At 33.3% G+C, this 24253-nt stretch overlaps 4 protein-coding genes across 13 annotated transcripts; 2 read left to right on the forward strand and 2 right to left on the reverse strand.

The window, feature by feature from the left end:
• Positions 1-120: 120 nt before the first annotated feature.
• On the forward strand, positions 121-8492 carry Rilpl (Rab interacting lysosomal protein like). Of its 3 annotated transcripts, XR_014177642.1 has the most exons (8): positions 121-373; positions 439-871; positions 3454-3651; positions 3700-3875; positions 3959-4078; positions 4702-4797; positions 4891-5863; positions 5941-8492. XR_014177642.1 is itself a non-coding variant. In XM_081975912.1 (7 exons), exons 1-7 carry the CDS (start codon positions 240-242, stop codon positions 5000-5002), a joined length of 1269 nt encoding a protein of 422 aa, XP_081832038.1. In that variant the 5' UTR covers positions 121-239; the 3' UTR covers positions 5003-8492. The 3 variants fall into 3 exon arrangements, 2 of the variants coding, with proteins under 2 accessions (XP_081832038.1, XP_081832039.1); XM_081975912.1 differs by having other exon boundaries at positions 4891-8492; XM_081975913.1 differs by lacking the exon at positions 3959-4078 and having other exon boundaries at positions 122-373; positions 4891-8492.
• A 43-nt stretch (positions 8493-8535) lies between these two features.
• Rad23 (UV excision repair protein Rad23) lies at positions 8536-10435 on the reverse strand. Of its 3 annotated transcripts, none has more exons than XM_081975918.1 (7): positions 10222-10435; positions 10086-10164; positions 9809-10031; positions 9430-9754; positions 9159-9370; positions 8903-9104; positions 8536-8850 (listed from the first exon to the last, which is right to left on the reverse strand). In XM_081975918.1, the coding sequence occupies exons 1-7, from the start codon at positions 10285-10287 to the stop codon at positions 8779-8781; spliced, it is 1179 nt and encodes a 392-aa protein (XP_081832044.1). In that variant the 5' UTR covers positions 10288-10435; the 3' UTR covers positions 8536-8778. The 3 variants fall into 3 exon arrangements, with proteins under 3 accessions (XP_081832044.1, XP_081832045.1, XP_081832046.1); XM_081975919.1 differs by having other exon boundaries at positions 9896-10031; positions 10222-10434; XM_081975920.1 differs by having other exon boundaries at positions 9430-9733; positions 9896-10031; positions 10222-10433.
• Positions 10436-10630: 195 nt separating this feature from the next.
• PhKgamma (phosphorylase kinase gamma) lies at positions 10631-18642 on the forward strand. 4 transcript variants are annotated; one of them, XM_081975917.1, is made up of 12 exons: positions 10865-11001; positions 11064-11218; positions 11270-11453; positions 11507-11607; positions 14400-14490; positions 14558-14587; positions 14642-14748; positions 14806-14903; positions 14990-15028; positions 15197-15283; positions 18105-18263; positions 18314-18642. In XM_081975917.1, exons 1-12 carry the CDS (start codon positions 10886-10888, stop codon positions 18446-18448), a joined length of 1302 nt encoding a protein of 433 aa, XP_081832043.1. In that variant the 5' UTR covers positions 10865-10885; the 3' UTR covers positions 18449-18642. The 4 variants fall into 4 exon arrangements, with proteins under 4 accessions (XP_081832041.1, XP_081832040.1, XP_081832042.1 ...); XM_081975915.1 differs by lacking the exon at positions 15197-15283 and having other exon boundaries at positions 10631-11001; XM_081975914.1 differs by lacking the exon at positions 14990-15028 and having other exon boundaries at positions 10631-11001.
• Positions 18633-23327, reverse strand: LOC145726699 (hyaluronidase B-like). Of its 3 annotated transcripts, none has more exons than XM_081975922.1 (7): positions 23173-23327; positions 21819-22040; positions 21675-21769; positions 21473-21623; positions 21270-21425; positions 21015-21216; positions 18633-18824 (listed from the first exon to the last, which is right to left on the reverse strand). In XM_081975922.1, exons 1-7 carry the CDS (start codon positions 23229-23231, stop codon positions 18669-18671), a joined length of 1041 nt encoding a protein of 346 aa, XP_081832048.1. In that variant the 5' UTR covers positions 23232-23327; the 3' UTR covers positions 18633-18668. The 3 variants fall into 3 exon arrangements, with proteins under 3 accessions (XP_081832048.1, XP_081832047.1, XP_081832049.1); XM_081975921.1 differs by lacking the exon at positions 23173-23327 and adding an exon at positions 22092-22232; XM_081975923.1 differs by lacking the exons at positions 18633-18824; positions 23173-23327 and adding exons at positions 19389-19525; positions 22092-22232.
• Positions 23328-24253: the final 926 nt, after the last annotated feature.

Consider the following 24253-nt stretch of genomic DNA (forward strand, 5'->3'; position numbering starts at 1 on the left):
TGCTTGGCGCTCTTCAAATTTCAAATCTGGTTCTGCAGCCCCCTCTACAGGTCGTTTATTCCTGCCTGTGATTGGTCCATTATCGTAGTAGTTCAAAAGAATCTCGGTCTGTCACTGTCATCCTAACATCACGATGACAGATGAATCAATAAAAATAAAGTAGTTTACTGTGTATAATCACAAATATTTAAAATTCCTGCGAATTTAAAGCTCGAAATGTTCCATTAATTTACTTTTTAATGCCTCAAAGAAGTTATCCACTCCAAATTATTGCAATGGAAGATATAAGTGACTTGTCCGGTGATGTTACAGTGGTGGACGTGTACGATATCGCTTCAGATATTGGCAAGGAATGCAAGAAAATTATTGATGGGTCAGTAAACTATGCTAATTTTATTCCACCACCAAACTATTTAAAATCTTCATGACTATTTAAAGGTATGGGGCTGACGCCGTATCGTCTCTAATGCCCAAAGTCGTCAGCGCTTTGGAACTGTTGGAAAGTCTAGCAACCAGAAACGAAAGAGAAAACACTTTGCTGAATGAGCTCCAGCTCAAAATATCCCAATTGGAAAATGACAAGCGAGAAAAAGCCGAGTACAGGCAAAAGTTTGAGAAGGAGCTGGAGGCCATTGAGGAGCAGTGGCGTTCTGAAACCAAAGAGCTTGTTTCTGTGGTGGCCAAGTTGCAGGAAGATAATCGCAGACTACTCAAAGACCAAAACCCTGACAACCAGTTGTCTAATGGCTCAACAGATTGTCTGCATGATGCTGTTATGCTGCAAAGGTTGAAAGACAATCTGGAAAAGCAAAGAGAAGAGATTCGTGAAAAGGAGAAGTTAATTCAGGAGAAGAATTTGGATGCTGAAAATGTAAGTTTGTTTTTTTCTACTCTTAAGTCACTTACAGAGTGAGAAAAATTCTAGTCTATAAGTGGGGCCTGATATTATTTTTAGTACAAATTCTTCCCAGTTTTATAGGTCAATCCAGCTAATTTTAGAGATTAAACTTTGAGTTCTTTAAATGAAAGTTAAACTGAACCTAAATCTTAACTAAAATTTGCTGTTTTTGCAAGAAAATTATTATAATTTCCAAAGTGAATTTTAGGTTTAAAATAGTTTGCTTAAAGCACTTGAATATATTGGTTTTATCAAAATTTCTAAGTTGTCAATAAAAGCAATTTTACTAACCAACAGACCAGGAGATTTTAATAGTTGTAAGTATTTCTCCCTAATTCTAGTCCTTGTTCTTGTTCTACTTGTTTTTAGAATTTAAAATTATCCCGATTACTGTATTAGTGATTTCTGCAGCTTTGACTGACCACATCAAATTACAAAATTTGGTTAAATAACATCTCAAATTATTTGTTGAATTGAATTTTGTTTTAAACCATTCAGGCTGCTTTGACTTCACAAATTTGTGTCCAAGTATTGGTGTAAAACAGGTATACATTTATTTGACAAAAACACAAAATAAATTTGATTTCATCAAGAGTCAAAAAGATTTGAGTTGATTTCATCAAGAGTCAATACAGTGCCAAAAATTGGTGAAATTTCTTTCCAATTGATACAAAATGCCTCAAAGTATAGGAGGAACATAAGAATGGAAAATGGAGGATTCAATTTATTAACTGGACAGGAAATTCTTTCTACACTACATGGTTGGTCTATTTTGCTAGTCTGTTTAGCAACTTCTGACTGTTGCATCACAATGACTAGCAAAAAACCTTTATGTTGGTGATCAATTGGTGATTAAATGTGAAATGGATTGATTGTCAAAATGATTATAGTTTTAGGGCTATAACTTAAGGCAGGGACTACAATAAATTATATATTATTAATTTTTAGAAGGTTTAGAACCCATGTATAGGCCTCTGCCAATTTTAAACAATTCTTACAAGGCTTAGAATACTTATAGAGGCCTCTGGCAATTTAAAACAATTTTAGGAAGGTTTAAAACACTTGTAGAAGCCTCTGGAACTTTTTAGAATGGGGTCAGTAGAGTTTAGAGGTTTTAAAATGGTCCTAGAGGCATCTGGCAATTTAAAACAATTCTAGGAACAAGAGTCAAGTAGTAGCCCATTTTCACTAAGTGGAGTTAAAGTAGACAGGGTTTGTTGAATAACACAAAGTTTGTGGAGATGACTCTGTGTTATTCAATAACCCCGATTCTAGCAAGGTTTAAAACACTTGTAGAGGGCCCTGACACTTTTTAAAAGGCTTTCAGTAGCATTTAGAGGTCTAAGGAACTTTCAAAATGGTCCTAAAGGCTTCTGCCAATTTAGAACAGTTATGGGAAGGTTTAAGACACTTGTATGGGACTCTGGCACTTTTTAGAAGGTTTTCAGAAGCATTTAGAGGTCTCTGACACTTTTTAAAAGGTTTTCAATAGCATTTAGAGGTCTATGGAACTTTCAAACTGGTCTGACAATTTAAAACAGTTATGGGAAGGTTTAAGCCACTTGTAGAGGACTGTGGCACTTTTTGGAAGGTTTTCAATAGCATTTAGAAGTCTATGAAACTTTCAAAATCATTTTAGAGGCCTCTGGCAATTGAGAGCAGTTATGGGAAGTTTTAAGACACTTGTAGGGGACTCTGACACCTTTTAGAAGATTCTCATTAGCATTTAGAGGTCTCTAGCAGATTCAAAATAGTCCATGAGGCATCTGAAAATTTAAAAAAATTCTAGGAAAGTAGAAACACTTGTAGATATCTCTGGCACGTTTTAAAAGGTTTTCAATAGTATTTAGAGTTCTATGAATCTTTCAAAATGGTTTTAGAGGCCTCTGACAATTTAAAACAGTTATGGGAAGGTTTAAGACACTTGTAAAACCTTCTGACACACACAAGAGAAGGTTCTCAGTAGCGTTTAGAGGTATCTGATACTTTCAAAATGGTGTTAGAGGATTCTGGCAATCAAGCCACTTTTTACTTTTGGAAATAGTCTATGAAGCCTTGATATAAGGATATGTTCTCTTTCACTATACCTAAACGGCATTTTGGACACAAAACTGGTCTATAAAAGAAGGCTCACTCTGTTTTTTTTTACAAAACTGATAAAAATGTCAAAATAACCCTGACAATCGTCAAACTGACAATAACTGGTACTATTATGTTATAAAACACATATTCTTATTCAACGTTTGTCTAATGAAATTAGATAAATGATGTGAGGCAACAGTCAGAAGTCACTGAACATAGTATAACAAACTCAGTCTCAACAATGTTTTAAGATAATTTTTAATCAAAAGTTCCATATTGTTTTTAATTACTCTATTGACAACCAGTTACTTATTTCTACTCTAAGTTTACAACATGCCCTTGGTTTTGTCAGTCTGCTTTCCAGAGTTAATATACTCTTTTGGAGATTTTGATTTTCTTGCAAATAAATACATTATTTACTTCAATTAAGACAGATTTAATTAAAACTTAAATTATACTAATCTTAACTACAGTTGAAGATCCAAATAGAAAGACTGACAACCACAAGTAAAGAGCTACGGAGAAAACACAAATCTATGCAAAACCAAGTGCGAACTTTATGCGACGAACGAGCAGACTTTTTAGTTCAACTGCAAGACCAGCAGAGGGACATCAACGCCTTAAGGCAACGTCTAGGACTGGCGCAGAAAGAAAACGAGGACCTTGTTAAAGTATGATTTTTCGGTTGTTTTATGTATTTTTTAACACTAAGACTTTAGTGTGACACACCCTTCCCTGCTAACAAGGCTGTGTACGATTTGGAAGATCCGAACAGGCCACGGTTCACCACAGAGGAACTGAAAGATATTTTGCACGAGAGAAACGAACTGAAAGCGCGCGTCAGCGACTTGGAAGATGAACTGGAGACGTACAGACCCAAAAAGAAAGCTGAAACGTAAGTATAGTTTAATTGTCACTAGAATTAGAGTAGTATTCAAAGTAGGTTACTTTTTGTTTCATTTTTTTTTGTATTTTTAGATTTAGAAGGTTTTTTAGTTTTGGGGCGAGTGCATGTGATAGCGACTCTAATCTAATTTCGTTAGACAACCACAGCAGTGGTTCTAGTAAACTGTCACCTGCTGATGAGGCTAAAGATTTGTAAGTTGCTTTTTATTTTTCTGTTTGAAATTTGTTTTACCCTGGCTGGTTTTGGTTAACGTGCACACTGGCTTTTAGGGAAATCCACAATAAAATCTCTTGTGGTGATAAGCTCCTTTAAATTATGTTGCTTTGAGTGTTGAAATAACTAATTTGTGTTCATAGACTGTAATTTAAACTAATTTAATCTAAACGGTACATGAAGAAGAACAGGACAGACACATACTACATGTATTTTGGTTTATTTGAGTGTTTTTTCTGAGCATACAGGGTGTGACTCAGAGGTAGTTTTGTGTTTTAAATTTACCTTGATTATGTCTTGTATACCTCCATTAACTTGCTTGTAGATGGTTTTGTCAGTTTAGCAGTTTATTAAGTCCGTAAATAAAACTTTTCTAAACTGTTCATGTTTTCAATTACATTCTTTTGTGAAAGCAAAGCGGAATTAGCATTATACTCTAAAGTGTCCTTAAATTTAAATGATCAAGGACTAGAATTACACAGTAGTAACTATTGTTAGTGGATAGGGTGTGATTAATATTAAGTAAAATATCCATCTGTAATATAAAATAACTACTTGACGTTTGAATTAAACAAAATTATTAATTGTGGTTGTGTTTTAGCCCTGTGGATGAAGATGCTCCAGTCCAAGGGCCTTTGCCGTACGAGCCAGACGACGCTCCCTGGAAGAAATCTTCAGAGTCGGGCATAAGAAAGTTGTAAGTATTTTTTACCTTTTTACGTCCTAGCAGTGATACTTTTAAAAATAAATAATAATAAACAAATTACCTGACATAAACTATTTGTGGCAGTTTTCGGAAAATATTTTCCGAAAGCAGCGGTGGCGCTAGTTTTCCTAAGCGTAGCTTATCCACCCTCTCGAAGATGGCTCTGTCATCGACTAGCGACCCGGTGCAGTGCTAAGACGCTGAGTTTGATATATCAGATGATGATGTCTTATGAGATGATACCCGGACAATTTTACAGTCTTATTTGACCGATACAATTTATTATTATTTATTTAACCATTTATTAATTTGATGCCACTTAACCAAAGTGGCTCTTTAGCAGTATTGACGCTAATTAGAGAATGCTTTTTAAAACCCACCTCCAATATTTATTGTGATATTAATTATTGGCTAATTCATTACAATATTATAAAAAATCGTAGAAAATATATCGATCTGACTAGGTATACAGTGTGTCTCTTAAATACTGAAAAAGAACCTATCATTATTTTGAAATCAATTTAGTAATGGTCATTAAATGATAAACAAAAAAGTCCAGAGAGTGTCATTACAGTTTTTTGTCAGTATTTAAAGTACGAACTAAAACTGTAATGATACTGTAAGGGTTTATTAACAAAACGCGAAAAAGCTGTTAAGTGTTTTTGAGATATGTATATGGGATTTAAAAGACATACTGTATACATAGACATATATTTATAGGTATAGTTAAATGTTGATATTAGTATAGATGAAATTGGCATTTAACAACTTTCAAATTCGCTTGTTTTTCCGTTAAAAAAGACTAAGTTTTTCACTAGTTTTTCGAAATTTAAGCACAAAACAATTCTAGTCGATTAATAAGTAATATGTGTTATTGTAACTATACCCTGATTATTATAACTTTAGTTGCACGTCATCAAGGTGAAAATGGGCGGCGTTGTCAATGTTATAAAAAACGAACCAAAATTGAAGGATATGATTTTACTTTCAAATCTGACATCTAATGTCAGAACCGTGTTTGTTTACATTTTGAATTGCATTTACAGTGGTTTTTACTGTTTTAATTAAACTTTTGGGGTATTGGGAGTGAGGGAAACTTAGTTTAAGCGTGATTAGGAGACCCTAAGTTGAGAGTTTTGAGATCTGATATGTTTTACTCAGCATTTGTGTATAAACTTTGAGTAATAATGGAGACATGTTTATTTGCGTAAATTTTCAGGTAGGGGCTTAACAATTCAATGTTTTTTATTGGTTGAATAAGCTTACTCTTGCTAGTAAATGGTAATACTTAGCTTTAGTACTGCAGACACATTCTTAGATCAAACTATAGGTGTCAACTTCGCACATAAATCTAATAGAATAAAGTTGTTTGGAGTCAGTATTCGACGGTTTTGGCATAACAGACAGCTACGTGGCACGTGGTTGGAATGTTGTTTATCCACAAGTAAACCGTTTAATGACCACAGGAACGTAAAATAGGATCACAAGTCACAACAAATTTAAAAAACGCTGATATTTACGTCAAACTTTGACACTTCGAGACGTATAACGATCAGGTGAGATAATCGGTGATCGGAATAGCTCAAAATCGAAAAACAGACGACAACATTGCGCACTATTGCCAACATATTTTAAGGCGCGTAATTTAAACTTCCTTATCTATGTAATGTTATTGTCCAGTAAGTTCGGTTGGCAATAGAATCACCTGTGTTATGACGTGCAACTAAAGTTATAATAATCAGGGTATATACATTTTTGAGGTAAAGAGAGTATAAACATATACTTAATAGCACACAGGGTAGTGAAAAATGCAAGCAATGGTTTCTGCAGCTTGACTGCACAAACCAGGTTTTTACTTTTAGGGATTTGGGGGTTTCAACCACTTTTTAAATAAGTGGTAATATTGAATTCAATTTTCAAAATTTATGCAGGATTTTGGGATTTCACTTGACTGTAGCTGTAGTTAACTTGGAAACACCAGTTTTATGATAAAACATAAAGGCAAATTAACACCAATATAACATAAGTTATTTAAAAACTAAAATCGCTGTTCCTCAATTATTAGGCCTTTTCATTTACTTATACGGTACATTTTTCTAGCTGTTTAAAATAAAAAAGTTACATTTGTTCAGGAAACGTTGCTCACCCTGTATCAACCAAAACTACAAACTAAAGTCGTCAGATCAAGCCATAACATGTTTTTTTTATTATATGACCAGAATAAGCAGATAAAGACCTTATTTTGAATACATTTGATTAAGGCTTATATTTGGAATGTTGTACAGGGTGTTTCAAATTTAAGGTACAGGATCTTTCACGGGACTGACCAACCCCCTTTTTCTGACTTCCCTGTATGTAATTAAAAAAACTGAAATAGCCATTTAATGTAGTTTAAAACTTTGAATCTAAAAATGACCACAAAATTTTAATTTTTTTCTTCTTTTATTTCTTAATATTTTATTTTAGTTTGTTGTAAAATTGTAAAACATGTACCCTCATTTGTTTACGGCTACGATTCCAGAGTTATAATTAATGAATGATCCTCTCTATAATTGTTTTTTATCAATATACAAGGTTTGTCAAAAAACAAATTTCGAAAAATTATTTGTAAAAATATTTGCAGAATTTTGAGCACATTCCGAAAATAGTTAAATATACCGGGTGATCCATTAGAAAAAACACCATTATTGGCTGTAGCTTTTCTATTTGAAGGTTAGGAATATTTTGGTACTAATTTTTTGATTCAACTTTTTAAACTACGTCAAATGGCTATCTCAGTTTCTTTAATTACATACAGGGAAGACCAAAAAGGGGGGTTGGTCAGACCCTGTACATTTATTATAATCTCAGCCAGGGTAATATTATACAAAGTTGGTTAAATTGAAGCAAAGCTGCGCAACTTGAAGCTCAATAATATGTTATTATTGAGTTGAGATATCTGGAAAAACACAACATTTTATAACTTCGTTTTTAATTTCTCCGCGAGTTTGTTTCAATTGGCATTAAAAATAATTGACATTTTGATTTTGTCAATGTTTCTGTTGCATAGGATGGCTTATTTAGTTTCTTCTCAAACCCTCCGCTTTAGGCGGAAAGTATTAAAAGTAGTTTAAATAAGTTTAACTATTATTACCATTTTAACAACGACTACTTAGGTCCAAACTTTTCACTTAACCTAAAAGGTTATTATTATCATTGGATTTGTTTTCATAACAACTGAAGACGTTACTTTAATTGCCTGTATTGATATTTCAATAGTATGATTCACTGGAAATTACACAGATGAGCTGCTTAGACGAAATAATACATATTTTTACTATGTTGCCAATTTTTCCCCCTATTCTAGAGCTTAATTATCACTCTCTAGGCTCTCCTACTTTCTTTTGTTACCTAACCCTTTTGAAGGTGGTTGTTATCGAATTGGGATCAATTTTTCGAATATATTTTCTATTCATAGGTTTAAGTTTTTATAATACCTCTATACAGGGTGACTTTGTTATTGATTTTTTTGTATGACTCACCAAGTTTTTTTTATCCTGCTTTAGCTTCACATCCATTTTGGACTGTTTTGCTTATATTAGTACACCAGTGTCAATTTATTAGGAAGGATGTTTTAGCTAATTTAGAGACACTTTTAGGACATACTTAGGAAACCTGTGCCAAAAAATAAAGATAATAACACTGCAGATTTATTTATTTCTTAACCCTGAAGATAATAAAACGATAAAGTCAAGTTGAAATGACTATAATTACGCATTATAATAACTATATTACAAGGACAAACCCAATAATTATTAGATAAACATTTCATTTGCTTCAAAGCTTATACAAGAATCCAACTGACTTATATGTATTTACAAATTATCAAACCAATAGTCACTGACCAGTATCTGTATAAGACAGAGTGATAAAAAACCATTATTAAGAAAAGAAAAAGGTACTAACTAGTTTTTGTGGCTTGAAGCGCTTAGATTATTCGTCAAAGTTTTGTGAGAGCAGGAAGTTGGCTGCTAAATTTTCATTTTTCTCACAAGCAAAGTAGGCCTAGTAAACCACACAATCAGGAATAGGTTCAATCGAAATAAAAACAACTCACCTGGACTACTAAATGCTCAGGGAAACCTAGTGCTTTCAGCCTTTCAATTGCATCTTTATCTTGTGGTGTAACTTGAATTGGAATCGCCACCCCCCCACCCCCACCTACAGCAGGGGGAGTACCACCCACTGCAGGGGGTACAACTCCACTTGGAGGTGCAGCTGCAGCAGGCGCTGCTCCAGCAGCTGGTTCATTCAACATTCTAAGAATCTCCTGTTAATTCCTGTCTTTATTACTTTATGAGATAAAAAAATACCTGACAAATGACTCTTGATTTTGTGAGATAAGCTGCAACAAAGCTGGGTTAGTCTGCCCAATTTGCTGCAGTACGGCATTTAACAGTTGCGGATTTTGTTGAATCACTTGCCGCATTTGCTGAAACTGGGGCTGGGTTCTCAAGAAAGCTAAAGGATCTTCCGCATCAGACTGACTCTGATCCACACCAGACATATCAGTGGAGTCACTGACCTTTGAACAGATACACCAACTTAACTACTTCAACTGCTATAAATATTGAACTATACTACCTCAGAGTCAATCATGGGCGGAATTCCGGTAATTAAATATTCTACGGCTCTGTCTGGGTTGTTGAAACTGGCTCTAAGGGCTGCTTCAACCAAGTCTCTAGCATAACCCATGTCCATGATGTTTTTTACCATGTTTTCGTATTCTTCTCCCATAAGCAGGGTTGATTCAGCAGCACTACTTATAGAGGTGTTGCTGGCTGGTGATTCTGTTGTGGCTGGCGCTGGAGCTGTAGTGGGTGGTGCTGGAGCTGCTGGGGTCGTTGTAGTGGGGGTTGGTGGTGCAGTGGTTGTGGTAGCAGGCTTGCTATAGATCAGTTCACTCTCACTAATATTTAATTCATTCAATAATAAGATCTTTTATTTTAATAAATTAAGTGACCTGGCAAAAAATGCAAGCTCTTTGTTCAAACAAACAAAACCTACACATGAGAGGGAAAAGCCATGAGTGTACAAACTATAAATATACCTTGCAGCAGGAGTGCTAGATCCATCACCAGAATCCGACTTTTCTGCAACTTTTGGTTTCGTCACCATTACAACTATAAATTTCTTCTCATCAATGTTGTATTCAGAAAGCACAGCCTCATCATTGAGAATTTTGCCTGAGACACAAAATAATCAATTTTTTGGTCTCTCAGTGTTGCTAGTAAACTCACCTGCATAGATAAGTCTTTGGTTGTCTGAAGGGTAGTCAGGTCCCTTTTCCGCTTCAATTTTCTGCTTGAGCTGCTTCACCTGCAACACCAAAACCGGGAAAAGTCACAGAAACCCTCTGAAAATGAAAACACTCACCGTTTGGCTGGGCTCAACCTCCACCACAAAGCTTTGCTGCTGTAGGTTCTTCAGCGTTAGCTTCATTTTGCCAGCCTAAATTAATCTAAACAGTCTCAAATAAAAAAGCAAAACAACTCCTTGAACACGGCTTTTCACCTCAGGGACTTATTTTTGGATAAAGTTTAGTACACCGATGATAAAGCACAACCGAAAAAGTTGACAACCATTTCTATCTGACATTGACATTTGATGGTTCAAGTTAGTGAAGTGACAGTTGCCGAACGTTGTTTATCTTAAATGGTCACGTGAAGCTAATAGAAGCTGCTAGTGAGAAGGCACGTGGTTTAGTGATCCGGTGAAAGACAAACGAATATTCTTACATGACTGAAGAATTTTTGAATTGACAGCTGAAATCTGTTGTTTTGTTTTCATTTGACAACAAAGGTTATTCCCCACACATGTTTTTGTGTTTCATTCAAATAGAGTACACAAAAAACGCAAATAACAATTAACAATTAATTGACAGCAATCAGATTGGATAATACGAAAATCAAGACGACAAATGGAACGATACTGAGTGGCTCGCGTTCAATTAAATCGATTCGGAGATTCCAGGATTAACCTTTAAAAGTTATTGAGACTCTAGAGTTATTTATAGTTTGAAACTCTGGCACCCATATCAATGACAGTGAAATTGAGGGAGAGGATGAGCAAAGAGGAGGAAGATGATAAGCTTCCTGATAAAGATGCGGCCAAAGAGTTCTATGCCAAATATGAACCTAAAGAGATTCTGGGAAGGTCAGTTTGCTTTTATCATACCAACTTCCTGAAATTCAGGGAGTGTTTTTTGTTTGTTGTAGAGGTATATCCTCCACTGTTAGGCGATGTATAGAGAAAGAAACTGGCAAGGAGTATGCAGCCAAGATTATTGACCTCAGTAATGATGACTCTTCAGTAGAAGCCACAAGACAAGAGGTCAGCATTTTAAGACTAGTGGCTGGACATCCATATATCAGTAAGTCAACAAACTAGCCCAAAAGGTTAGTTTACATGTGAAATCTTTTAGTTGAGCTTCAAGACGTTTTTGAATCTACAACCTTCATTTTCTTAGTGTTTGAACTATGCAAACATGGCGAGTTGTTTGATTATCTCACCTCAGTGGTAACACTGAGTGAGAAAAAGACTAGGTATATTATGAGGCAAGTGTTTGAGGGTGTACAGTATATTCATTCACAAGGAGTAGTCCATAGGTAAGTTGCTGTAACTTTTATTATAAAGGGTGTAAACAATGGTACTATGACAGGGATTTGAAGCCAGAAAACATCCTTTTGGATGACAATCTGAATGTTAAAATTACCGATTTTGGATTTGCGAAAATTGTTGAGAAGGGAGAATTGTTACATGGTAAATTTTTTACTACATTGACAGACAGAAATATTGCAAAATATGATATATTAACCCTATGATTTATGTAAACAATAGAGAAGAATTAGTTAAACCTAACAATACATTGCATTAAAGAGGAAACTAGATTAAATCCAGGCAGAATATTATGTAATATTTTTGTTTGTGCTTCTACATTAAATATGATAAGTTTCAATGTTTATTTTTGAAGATAAAGAATGCATCAAATCAAATGCCACAAGATCTAATCTAAAATGGATAAAAACAAAGTACATACAACCTGACATAAAACTATAGACTGAAAAACTGTGTCTGCAAAACTTAAGATTTTTAAGACTTTCTTGGCATTTTTTGGATTTAATTGTAATAGTTGTTTTTATGGGATTCTAAGATGTTTTTTATTTAGACATTCTCTACATAGTCTACATCTTGAAAACAAAGTGTTTGTGTCCTACCTTATTTTGTAAGTACATCATTATTATTGTGAAGCCCTGTATATATCTGAGATTTTAAATTATCCATCAAATTCCGCTTGCTTTTATTAACCATTAACAACCAAATATGTAATTTGTAGTCCTGTTTTATATCCACATTACCATTAAGTAATAATAATTATCAACAAAATGTGTGGTGTATACAGAGTACCTATTTCTTAATAATAAGACATAAATCAAAAAATGCATTCCTGAATTAATATAAAATTTAAATATTCACATAGTTGATGAGTGGTGTTTCAAGATAAAAGATGTGATCCCTCTGGTGATCTGTTTCGAAAACAGTTTCGCGCATTCCAGCTGTTATTTCTTTGTTTGTTTACGTTGATTTTGGCATATTTTGGTTAGTCATTTGGCACAAGTGACAGTGTCATTATTATTTATAATGTTAGGTTAAAATCAATTTTGGTTTTTGATTATTATAGCAAAGACCCTTTTTGCGATTTTATTAAAATTTTGATCTAACCAAAAATTGTAGGCAGGGAGAGATGCAAAATTGAATACCACAACATCAAAATAACGTGTTTATGTTGATATTATCTTTAGGACTGCCCCTTCTAACATCATTAGCATGAGGGATAAGCCACTGGTGCATTATAGTGTACAAAATGTAGCAATTAGTAGGCATTACTGGCAATTAAATTAATATTCTGCAACCTAACCCCAAACCAATCAACTTTTATACGTCAATAGAATGATCATTTCATTGGCTATCCATTGACATATAAAAGTTTATACAAAAAGTTTCAAATAAGCACATTATTTACAGTTTAGTGACGAGGTGCAACAGAAACACTTTTTGACCAGTTAAGGGCTGTTTTGACCCTCGAAAATTACAAAAGACACGGTCACGTGACCTACTTTTACCACGAGGGTACTACGACGTAATGGTTGGAAATTTCTTGAAAAACTGTTTTTGAAAATTATAATTTTAAGAGTCAAATTTGCTTGCAACATTGTTACTCTTCTAATAGTTTTTGCCTTAGCTTGGCCACTTAGTGCAAGCGAAAATCGGCCTTGATGATTTGTTTTTGTACAATATTGCTACGGCCTTGGATTTGACAATCACTGTGCTTAGTTTGTGCCAAATATCAGGGCTGTACTAGTACCTAGCCAGATTTAAAAAAAAGTCTAAATAAATTATAGTGGTAACGGTCAAGGAAACATTCAGTTTACATTAAAGCCCTCTGGTGGCCAAACAGAGCAATCTATCAACACAAGTGGGCATATTTTTAGAAAGCCCTTTTTATTGGCTATCTATTGACATATAAAAGTCTATACAAAATGTTGCTAATAAATGAGTTATTTACAATGAGTGGCAAGGCGTAGCGATACATATCAATTTAAAGCCTTTGAACCACTCTTTTGACCACCATAAAGACAGTTTTGATTTAATTTGACAGCTACTACTTTAACCTTCAATAACGCGGTTTGACAGGGTGGTTTAGAAGATTTTTTTTAAATAAGTGGTCTAATACAACCTGATTACCGTTAATAAGAACAGAGAAATCAGATAAAACTATAAAAATAGAGAAGGTTCCATTTAAACATCTAGAACACTAAAGCACAACTCTCGGCACAACTTTATGTCCTTTTTAGAACTGATTTTTTAAGACCAATTTTTGACCACTCTGTATCGTCATTTTTGACGTTTTTAAACACTCACTCTTAGAACAAACCTTGTTTAATACGACAAAGCATAAAAACCAGGAAAAAACTGTTTCCTGATAGGTAAATTAAAACTTTTGGGGAATGAAAATTTTACATAAAATGGTAAATATCTCAGAAACGAATACATGAAATATGTCTAGAATTTGACGTAAAATCTGAAAATGCAAAAAATAAAGAGTATCCCATTTAAAATAATCAGCAGTTAATATATCTTCTTCCTGTTAAAAGAGTGACAGAAATATGAAAATATTTTTAAAATATAAAATTTCTCTAAATATTAGATCCTAATTAACTTTTCATAGACGGTTTGGTTAACTCTGTATAGTACTATTCGTGTGTTAATTTTAAAATGCGCATTTATTAGCTACAAATATTCTCAAAATTTTATTTTTCTAACAAATAAATCTGTAAGTGTCTGGTTTCTCATGTGTCAATAACACAGTTACCAACTAATTAGCATCAGTTGAATTTATGTTGTATTTTTTTAATTTCCATTGAATCAATGTTTTGCACCGAATAAAGGTAAAACCGCATTTCTTTTTACACATAAACATAGAAACTTGTCCTACTTAATGCTTACTCTAGCATTAAACTTTACTTTTTGATAAAAATGTTTACCATTTTCAGATTTGTGTGGTACACCAGGGTATTTGGCTCCTGAAACTTTAAAAACAAACATGTTTGATGATGCCCCAGGCTACTCCTTTGAAGTAGATATGTAGGTATAAACTTTAAGGTACTTTAAGTTTGTTTATAAGTTATTTACTTTTATTTAAACGTTTCAGATGGGCTTGTGGCGTTATTATGTACACATTGTAAGTGGTTGTATTATACAGTTTTCAGTTTTTCTTTAAAATAGTGCTGTTTAGGTTGGTTGGGTGTCCACCATTTTGGCATCGAAAACAAATGGTTATGTTACGCAATATTATGGAAGGAAAATACTCATTTAGTTCACCCGAATGGACGGATATCTCAGGTTAGAATTTATCAGGAAAGAAAATTCAGTTTGTTTAATTAATTTTTAATGTCATAGAATCACCCAAAGACTTAATTAGGAAGTTACTGGTTACAGACCCCAAACAAAGAATAAGCATTGAACAAGCTTTGAAACATGAATTTTTCCAGTCTGTGGTAAGTTTTTGTTGTTAATACTTAAAAATCTTACTTTATTATATTTTTCAAATTGACTTTGGTTGACACATAAATTAATAATTTAGAAACTTGACACAGTATACCCAGAAGCAAGTTTTATTGTAGTAAGTAATTAATTTTCATCGGCTGATCATTGGTTGTTCTGAAACAGCTTTTAAATTGTTGGCTCCATGTTAGTTGTGGGTGTAAATAAATGTAAAACAGGGCGTAGAAATTACTGTTTGTCAGTCCGTTTAATTTGTTGTATCTAAAACTTTTTGTTGTCAATTCAGCAACTGTGGGATCAAGACATCTCAACTTTGAAAAAATCCTTGAGGAGAGATTCCCGTAGGATGACTATAATTTCCGAATTAGCTTTGGTAATCCTGATTGTTGTGACTTAATAACATATTTTTTGTAACTAACTCTTTGTTCTTATGAGTGGTTGGTTTTTTATTGTTAAATTTAATGCTGTTTAATAATTCTTCATCTACAGCAACTAAAAAGTAATCTGACAACACTGTTGCACCTCTGGTGTACAATAACAAATATTTTCAAGCTGTTCTTTTAATCAACCTGTGTAGCACTATTGTCAAAGAACAGTATTGTTTATGGGTCACCCTGTATTAGCTTATAAATAATTTGTTCCATCTTACAGAGAATCAGCAATTTTGTTAAGCACTAAATACATTTTAAAAACAATACAGGGTGAATATACATTTTAAAAATATTTTTGGTGGTTTGTGGTGGACCATCTTGTATTTTCAATTAAATTCCACTATGGTTGACGACCTCCTCATTAATTTTTTTACTTGTCTATACCACTAATTTGTTATCAGTAGAGTCCGGATTTCTAGAAAATTTGCTTTCTGTAAATAATAAAAGCAACCAACCTTTGACATCTAATGTGAACGATTTATGCAAAAACGCGTTATTTGACAGATTTTGTTGATGCCTTTTTTGCTTTTTTCTTCGTTTTGTACTTATTTTAGTTTTTTGTGCTTATTTACTGCTATTTTTATATGGTTTTAGTTTGTTACAAAACAAGCTTTTCAAGTTTTTAAAAATAAACTAAACTTATAACTGCTTTGACAAAAAATTGCTATATTGGGATATTGAAAGCTTCTGAACAACAAAAACATGTTGCAAAATGAATAAGTATCAATTTACAAATTTAAACTGACCAAAGAATTTCCAAATGCTCCTGAAGTAGTCTAAAAAAAATATAAAAACATTCCAAAACAGTATAGAACCTCTAAAATGCCTTGCAAAGCTTACAAAGCAGCCTAGAAGCATCTAAAAGCTTTCAAATGCTTTTCAATTTATCTAGAAGCTCTCAAAAGCTTCCGTATGCTTCTAAAGCAGTTTAACAGCTTCCAAAAGTTTCTAAAACCGTCTACAAGGTTTCAAATGCCTTAAAGGCAGTACAGAAGCTTCAAGGCTCTTTAAACTGTCCAAACACCTTCCAAATGCTCCTAAAGTAGTCTAAAAAGGTTTTAAAACACTACAGAAATTCCAAAATGCTTCTCAAAGCAGTCTAAAGCCTTTCAAAATAGTCTAGAAGCTTCTAAAAGCTTTTAGAACACTCTAAAGGCTTCCAAACAATCTTCAACTAGTCTAGAAGCTCTTAAAAAATTTCAAGGCAGTCTAAAAGCTTCCGTATGCTTCTACAGAAGTTTAAAAACTTCCAAAAGTTCAAATTCACATGTCTTAAAAGCAGTCCAGAACCTTCAATGCTCCTAAAGTAGTCTAAAAAGATTTCAAAACACTACAGAAACTCCAAAATGCTTCTAAAGCCTTTCAAAATAGTCTAGAAACTTCCAAAAGCTTTTACAACACTCTAAAGGCTTCCAAATAATCTTCAACTAGTCTAGAAGCTCTTAAAAAATTTCAAGGCAGTCTAAAAGCTTCCGTATGCTTCTAGAGCAGTTTAAAAACTTCCAAAAGTTCAAATTCACATGTCTTAAAAGCAGTCCAGAACCTTCAATGCTCCTAAAGTAGTCTAAAAAGATTTTAAAACACTACAGAAACTCCAAAATGCTTCTAAAGCCTTTCAAAATAGTCTAGAAACTTCTAAAATCTTTTAGAACACTCTAAAGGCTTCCAAACAATCTTCAACTAGTCTAGAAGCTCTTAAAAAATTTCAAGGCAGTCTAAAAGCTTCCGTATGCTTCTACAGAAGTTTAAAAACTTCCAAAAGTTCAAATTCACATGTCTTAAAAGCAGTCCAGAACCTTCAATGCTCCTAAAGTAGTCTAAAAAGATTTCAAAACACTACAGAAACTCCAAAATGCTTCTAAAGCCTTTCAAAATAGTCTAGAAGCTTCCAAAAGCTTTTACAACACTCTAAAGGCTTCCAAATAATCTTCAACTAGTCTAGAAGCTCTTAAAAAATTTCAAGGCAGTCTAAAAGCTTCCGTATGCTTCTAGAGCAGTTTAAAAACTTCCAAAAGTTCAAATTCACATGTCTTAAGAGCAGTCCAGAACCTTCAATGCTCCTAAAGTAGTCTAAAAATATTTCAAAACACTACAGAAATCCAAAATGCTTCTAAAGCAGTCGGAAGTCTTTCAAAATAGTCTCGAAGCTTCCAAAATCATTTAGAACAGTCTAAAAGATTCCAAATGCTTTTCAACTAGTCTAGAAGCTCCCAGAAGATATTAAAGCAGTTTAGAAGCTTCCAAAAAATTTGGTGAACCGTGTAAGAGATTCCAAATGCCTCTAAAGCATTCCAAAACCTTTAATATGCTGTTTAGACAGTCCAAAAACCTTCCAAATGCTCTCAAGTAGTTCAAAAAAACTTTTAAAGTTTTCAAAACAGTCAAAAATCTTCCGTTCTTCTAAACCATTTTGAAAAAAGAAATTGCATCTCTGAAAGAGTTTTGTGCTTTTTTAAAACTTTTTTGAGGAAAATGAAAATTTCACGATTTTTGTGCATTTTAATCCGGACTCTAGTTATCAGTGTTTAGTTTGCTTTTTAATGAAACTATCTACTGAAATTATTATAAGACATTCATCTATAGCAATATATTGTTGCTGTAATTACTCAAATTGCAAACAGGACGTAGGACATACGTTTCTCTTTACCTAAATAGCATTTCATACTACAGGTGAAACATATGTCTAAACTAATTCATGTTGATGTGACGTGCATGCAAAGATTCGTTGATTGGCCTGTATCACAATCACAATTTGTTCCGCAGAAACTACAAACCAGTAAGTTTGACGCCAGAAGAAAGTTTAAACTGGCTATTCTCTTTGTACGAGCCATGGTTAGAATACAACGGCTTCGTTTCACTCCGGAACCACTATCAATCGAAGCAGCTAGATGTGATCCTTACCGAATTAAAATCCTTAGAAAAGTAAGTTTTGTAACACCAATTTGGATTTAGCGAACATTGTTTTGCTTTAGGTCGTCGACGGTTGCGCTTTTAGGGTGTACGGCCACTGGGTGAAGAAGGGCGAGGGCCAAAACAGGGCTGCGCTGTTCGAAAACACACCAAAAACCGATCTCAAGCAAATCTACTTGGCCAATCTCAGCCGGTAATGTATAGAAAATTTTAGAGAATTTAAATTATTTGCTAGTTGTTACTTAGTTTTGTGATCTTTTTAAGTTTGGATTGTGTAATCGTTTTACACATCAAGTTTGTATTATAAGTTGCGAAGTAACACTCTGACTTAAACCATTAGACGTTGTAAACATAGAAACAATAATAAAAGTATTTCGAATATTTGCACTAATACCTCCTATATATCGATTTATTTACTTATAATTGGACGAAAGTCGGACCGAAAATGGTTTCAATGTAGTTGTACAGCTTTACACAGTTTAATTTCGAGTTGACGTCACTGCTTGAACCCCATAGTATGACACCGTCTATGTCATAAGAGGACAGTACCACCAAAGGAGGAAATAAGTGTTCCTAAAATAAAAAAAAATAGTTTTTCTTCAAGTAGCGGTGCAAATGTATGGAATCAGATTGTTATAAATTTCAGGATTTTTCGACCTTCGGACATCTTTAATTTTATTTTTAGCGTCAATGGTTGCCTATCTTTATTTCATTTCCCCATGAAAGCTCTAAGAATGTCAGTCATTATGGTGGAATTTAAGTTTGAAGAGGGAGTTTCTCTTAAGTAAATGAGTTGTGAACTGTCTTTTATTTTATTATGCAAAGCTTATTAAAATAATTGAGAATCATAAAATTATCGGTTTGCTGATATTAGTACTATTCAAAACTACTATCAAAATCAAAATCAAGTCTGATTTGCAAAATAAATGTGGGCAAAAAATTCAAGAAAAAATGATTTAATTCAATAGAAAATGTTAGTGATTATTAATTTCCTTAATTTATTACAAATTTATTAGTACATTTTCACAATTAGAACAATCGTTTATAATCTTCAGTCTCTAGATACTATTTCAAACAAAAATCCTAAAGATTCGAGAAATTGTTTAAAATGGGCAGAAGCCTCTAAATACTATTGAAACGCCCTGAAATTGTTACAGAACTCTACAAGTGTCCTAAACCTTAGAAATATCGTTTATAATGGTCAGACGCGCCTCTAAATACTATCGAAATCCTTCTTAAAATTGTCAGAGAGGTCTTCAAGTCTTGCAAGCCTCCTAAAAATTGTTTAAAACGGTCAGAGGCCTTTACAAATATCCTTAACTTTAGAACAATCGTTTATAATCTTCAGAGTCTCTAAATACTAGAGAAAACCTCCTAAAAATTATCAGAGGACTACACTAGTGTCCTAAACCAGAGAAAAATTGTCTAACATGGCCAAAAGCCTCTACAAATATCCGAGCTCTTAGAAAGGTTGTTTATAATGGCCAAGGCTACTAAATATTATCGAAAACCTCTTAGAAATTGTCAGAAGGGTTTATAAGAGTCCTAAACCGTAAATAAACTGTTTAGAATGAACAGAAGTTTCTAAATGGAATTAAAATAAAATCAAAAAATTGTCAGAACAAAACAAAAATTGTCTCTACAAGTGCTCTAAACCTTAGAAACCATTTATAATGGCTAGAGGCCTCTAAATACAATCGAAAACCTCCTAAAAAGTGAGGACTATACAACTGTCTTAAAACTTCGAAAAATCGTCAGAGGCGTTTACAAGAGTCCTAAATCGTAGAGAAATTGTTTAAAATGGGCAAAAGTCTTTAAACAGTATTGTTCTAAAAATTGCCAGAGAATACTACAATGTGTCCTAAACCTTAGAAAAACCGTTTATAGTGGTTTCATACACCTACGGCACTTAGACCGAAATTTTTCGTTTTGGCGCACTTGGTTTGCGTTTAAACTTCAATTGCTGATAAATTCGTTCAGAAATAGAAAAAACTTTGTAGAAATATACACAAAGTCTAAAGTTTAGGGCCCCCTTCCAAAATAAAGGAATTCAGACGGTTATTGTTTTATTATTCGTTGCCTGAGAACACGTTTTGTTAATTTTGTTTTGATAAAACAATACATACGTCAGCATATTAGTTTCAAATTTGTACATAAATCGTTAATTTTGTTCAATTTCTAATTACCTGATTAGCTACGTGAGAAATGTTGCCATTTGCAGGACTCAATTCAAATGATAAGGTAGGAGTTTCTTTAATAGTAATGGGCCTGTCCCACAATTTTTTTTTATTTCATAACTACAAAGACGGATTGAAAATATTATACCCGTATTTTTTTGTTTTCAAAAATATTAAGTCTAAATAGAAAAAAAATGATGATAAAAACTACATTAATCTCATGTTTTAAACGCCCGCCGCCGGTGACGTACTACACTATCAGCCAATCAGCGACAAGAAGTGAAACAGTTGGCGTGCAACAGCCAATAAAATCGCCCAGAATTACGTACGTCACATGCGCGCCAAAACAGATCTTTTAAATTTAATGGACAAATTCAAACTAATGTAGGAACATTTACGACCATAATTTTTTCCTCAAGAATATGAAAAATTAGTTTTTTTTATCCTATTCTTTCGATTCCAGTCATTAAAACAAAAATTTATGATATGTGGGATAGGCCCATTGTAAATTTGTTAAAATACGGAAGATCCAAGATTTTTAATATTGTGTCTAGTATAAAATAACACTAAAACATATTTTACTCACCTTCGAGATGTAATTTCCAGTATCCTGGAATTTATACCAAAAGTAAACGAGTATTTTCACTTCATTATTCACATTATTCTTTATTCTAAACGCCTCATTTAGTGAATTTTCAATGTGGGCAATTCTCTGTTCAGACGTTTGAGACTCTTGCAAGTAAACTGAAGGATAAAGTGCGTCAGTTTGATTGAACAGCCATGTTATCCTAAAAATTTCACGTCTAATGCTTCTGATTAAGACAAATTATTGCCAGTAAACCTATCGTTTTCTTCTAAAATTTGTTTAGGACAATTCCGTTCCATTTTGCTACTGAAACAATAAGGGTAGTGGTAATAGCCCCATTTGGCATAAGGACGCAGCTTTTTGGATAGGAGTAAAGTTTTTTCCATAAATGTTTTTGCTCCCTCTTCAAACCTGAAATAGTTGGTTTACTCACAAGTGAGGAAAGTGTTACTACCGACCTTTTTGCTGCTTCTTTCTTTATCCAATTATCAGGCCAAAGTGGATGAGTCTGCCTTTCAATGTCTTCTGATAAATTTTTATATTCCACCAGAACACCCCAGTTTTGCCTATAAATTGGTCTCCAACTCTCAAAGTCTATAATTGTTATCCCTAGGCAAAAAAGTATTAGTAAATTTAGGAATAATTATAAAAAACTCTCACCTGAAAAATCTTCATCAGGAATGACTTTCTCCACAATTTCCTTATAAATATCCAGATGGTTTGTCAAGTTTCCTGCCTGTGGCACCCCTCCATTTCTTCAAAATGGTCTTTTTACATGTTTAAATCAAAACTGCTTGAACATACCTTATAAAAGGTTTGTTGTGCTGTTTGAGGATAGCAGGAAAGTTACCCGGATCGTAGAGAATGTTAATAACTTCACCCCTAAAGGAGCTGTTTTCGTTATGTATAATCCCATACCGGTCGAGTAAATCAGTGAAGTTTAGTTTGTTGGGGTTGCATTGAAATGACGGCACGTTCCAATACACATTTAAGGGTAAGGGCAACAAATCCAAGTTATAACCGCGACTAAAAATTTAATAAACCCTTACAGTTTAAACTAGTATAGTCTTAGCCTACCTGCTATTAAGTAAATCACTGGTGGAGCACGTTTTTATGATAAGCAGTAAATAGCAAACCAGTCTGTTGTACATAATGGTAACGACTGACTTTCTCGTCACCGTTTTTTCTGTTGTTTAATTGCAAAATATTGTAAATTATACAGGAAAAATCTGTTGTTTTAGTGTAAATTAGTTATTTTAATTTTTATAGGGGTTCCGTGATAACACAGAAGGATAAAGCTGTATGACGTCCGTGGAAATTTCGATTTTATTCATTGGATTTTAATATGGTTTTAAGTTGACTAATTTTTTTGCGTAAAGCACACCACTATTTGTTGTTTGCAATTGATCAAGAAAAAGCAGCAAGCTGAATGCTGGTTTTTTGACCAATCACAAGCTTACCACTGTGTTGAGATTTGTGGAAGTGGTGCACTTGTGGACTTACCATCAACATTAAAGTTCTGACGTTTCTATTTTAGTTTGAAAAGTTTTGATTTTGTAGGGTTAAAAAGGTAAGTGCGTTATTTGCGTAAATAATCACAGCACTGTTCGTAGTTTTTGATTGGTCAAAGCAGCAAGCTGAAGCCATGTTTCCATAATTTAAATGTTGGGACTGTTATCATATGATTTCTCTAAATCGACAAAGGCTAGATGTACTTCAGACCCAACTCCTATACTTTTCTCCAAGCCAGTTTGATATCCAATATTTTCATGTATTTTTCCAAATTCCAAATTTTTCCGTGGAATACTTTTCAGTATGGAATACCCAAGTCAGGATTATACTTAATCCTCTGTAGAAGTTGGGATTCTTTCGATCACCAGCTACTGGTTTGCGATTTTCACAAATTTCGTTTTGAATCCTCCAAAGAAAAGATTTTTCAAAATATATATTTTATTAAATTGTCAATTAACTTATTTAAGTTTTACAGGAAATATGCCAACATCTTTAAAAGTTTCCGTTCTATGGATAATCTATCCAGCACTATAGTGATTAAAAGGTTTACTACAAGTAACTGAAGCATATTAACAATTACCAAAAGTACCTTATTTGAATTGATACTAATTATCCACTACTATAGTAAATCAAACATTTTACTTACACTTTTTCCTCTAATCTGTACAACAACACGCACATTAAACACTTGTGTAATAGTCCCATATTGGTAAGAAAAAAATTTTTGACCTAATTATGAAGCAAATGTATATAGTTTAATAAATTCGCAACATTTGATAAGGTCGGCTTCCTGTTCTATAAAGCACGTACTGTTCAATGTTATTTAGACCTGAAAACGCAACGTTATCGACATTTTCGTTGAGATACTCTTTAACAATGTGGACTGGTAATTACACGTTTCCTGTTCAAAATCTTCTGAAGGTGCGTTTATGTCAGGTTAATCGCTAAATTATACTTTTCGTAGATATGAAAATTGCCTGTTTATGATACAGTGATTGGGAAAAGTGTGTCGTTTACAGGGTGGTCAATAAATGTATTCAAAAATTTAACAATATTGTTGGAGTGTCCTAAAAAAGGGTTTTTCTGGTTACAATAAAAACAACACAAATACAAGGAAACAAAATTTTGATTTAAACATTGTTAGGTCTTATACCTCTATTGCTATTATCCTTCAGCAAACCTTAAGTGAATTTAAACTAAAGGGTGATTTTTTTGAAAAATTGTTGAAAAATATCTTAAATAAGTGTACTTTTAATATAATGGACCACGAAAGTAATTTAAGTGACATTTTTATGACTTGGCAATGATTTTAATTTACTGTTTACCATTATTTTAATTATGTCATAAAACTGGTATTATTGAATAAATTTTCATTGGATTAAATGTGTTATTTAATGTATTTCCTAATAATATCCATGTTTCTGATGTTCTGCCACTGATGTACAGGGTGCTGAAGATAGCCCTAAAATAGATGCAAACAAAAATATACACTTTGAAAAGAAATCTGATTTTTAAGTTTCTTTCCATAATTTATTTCGTACTAAAATTCTATTATTGTGTTTATTGTTTTAGTTGCTATTCGTTATATTAATGTAAACAATTATTTTAGTACAAATCAAAATGCTCTTAGAAACACAGTTGTTTTTATTACCCCTTTTTCAAATACCTCTTGCTACGTCTGTGCTCCTGATAAAAATCCAATTTTTACAGAAAACCGAGCATGTTAT

Source organism: Ips typographus, linkage group LG3 (assembly GCF_016097725.1).
Source record: "Ips typographus isolate SLU linkage group LG3, UJ_Ityp_2.0, whole genome shotgun sequence".
Lineage (NCBI taxonomy): Eukaryota > Metazoa > Arthropoda > Insecta > Coleoptera > Curculionidae > Ips > Ips typographus.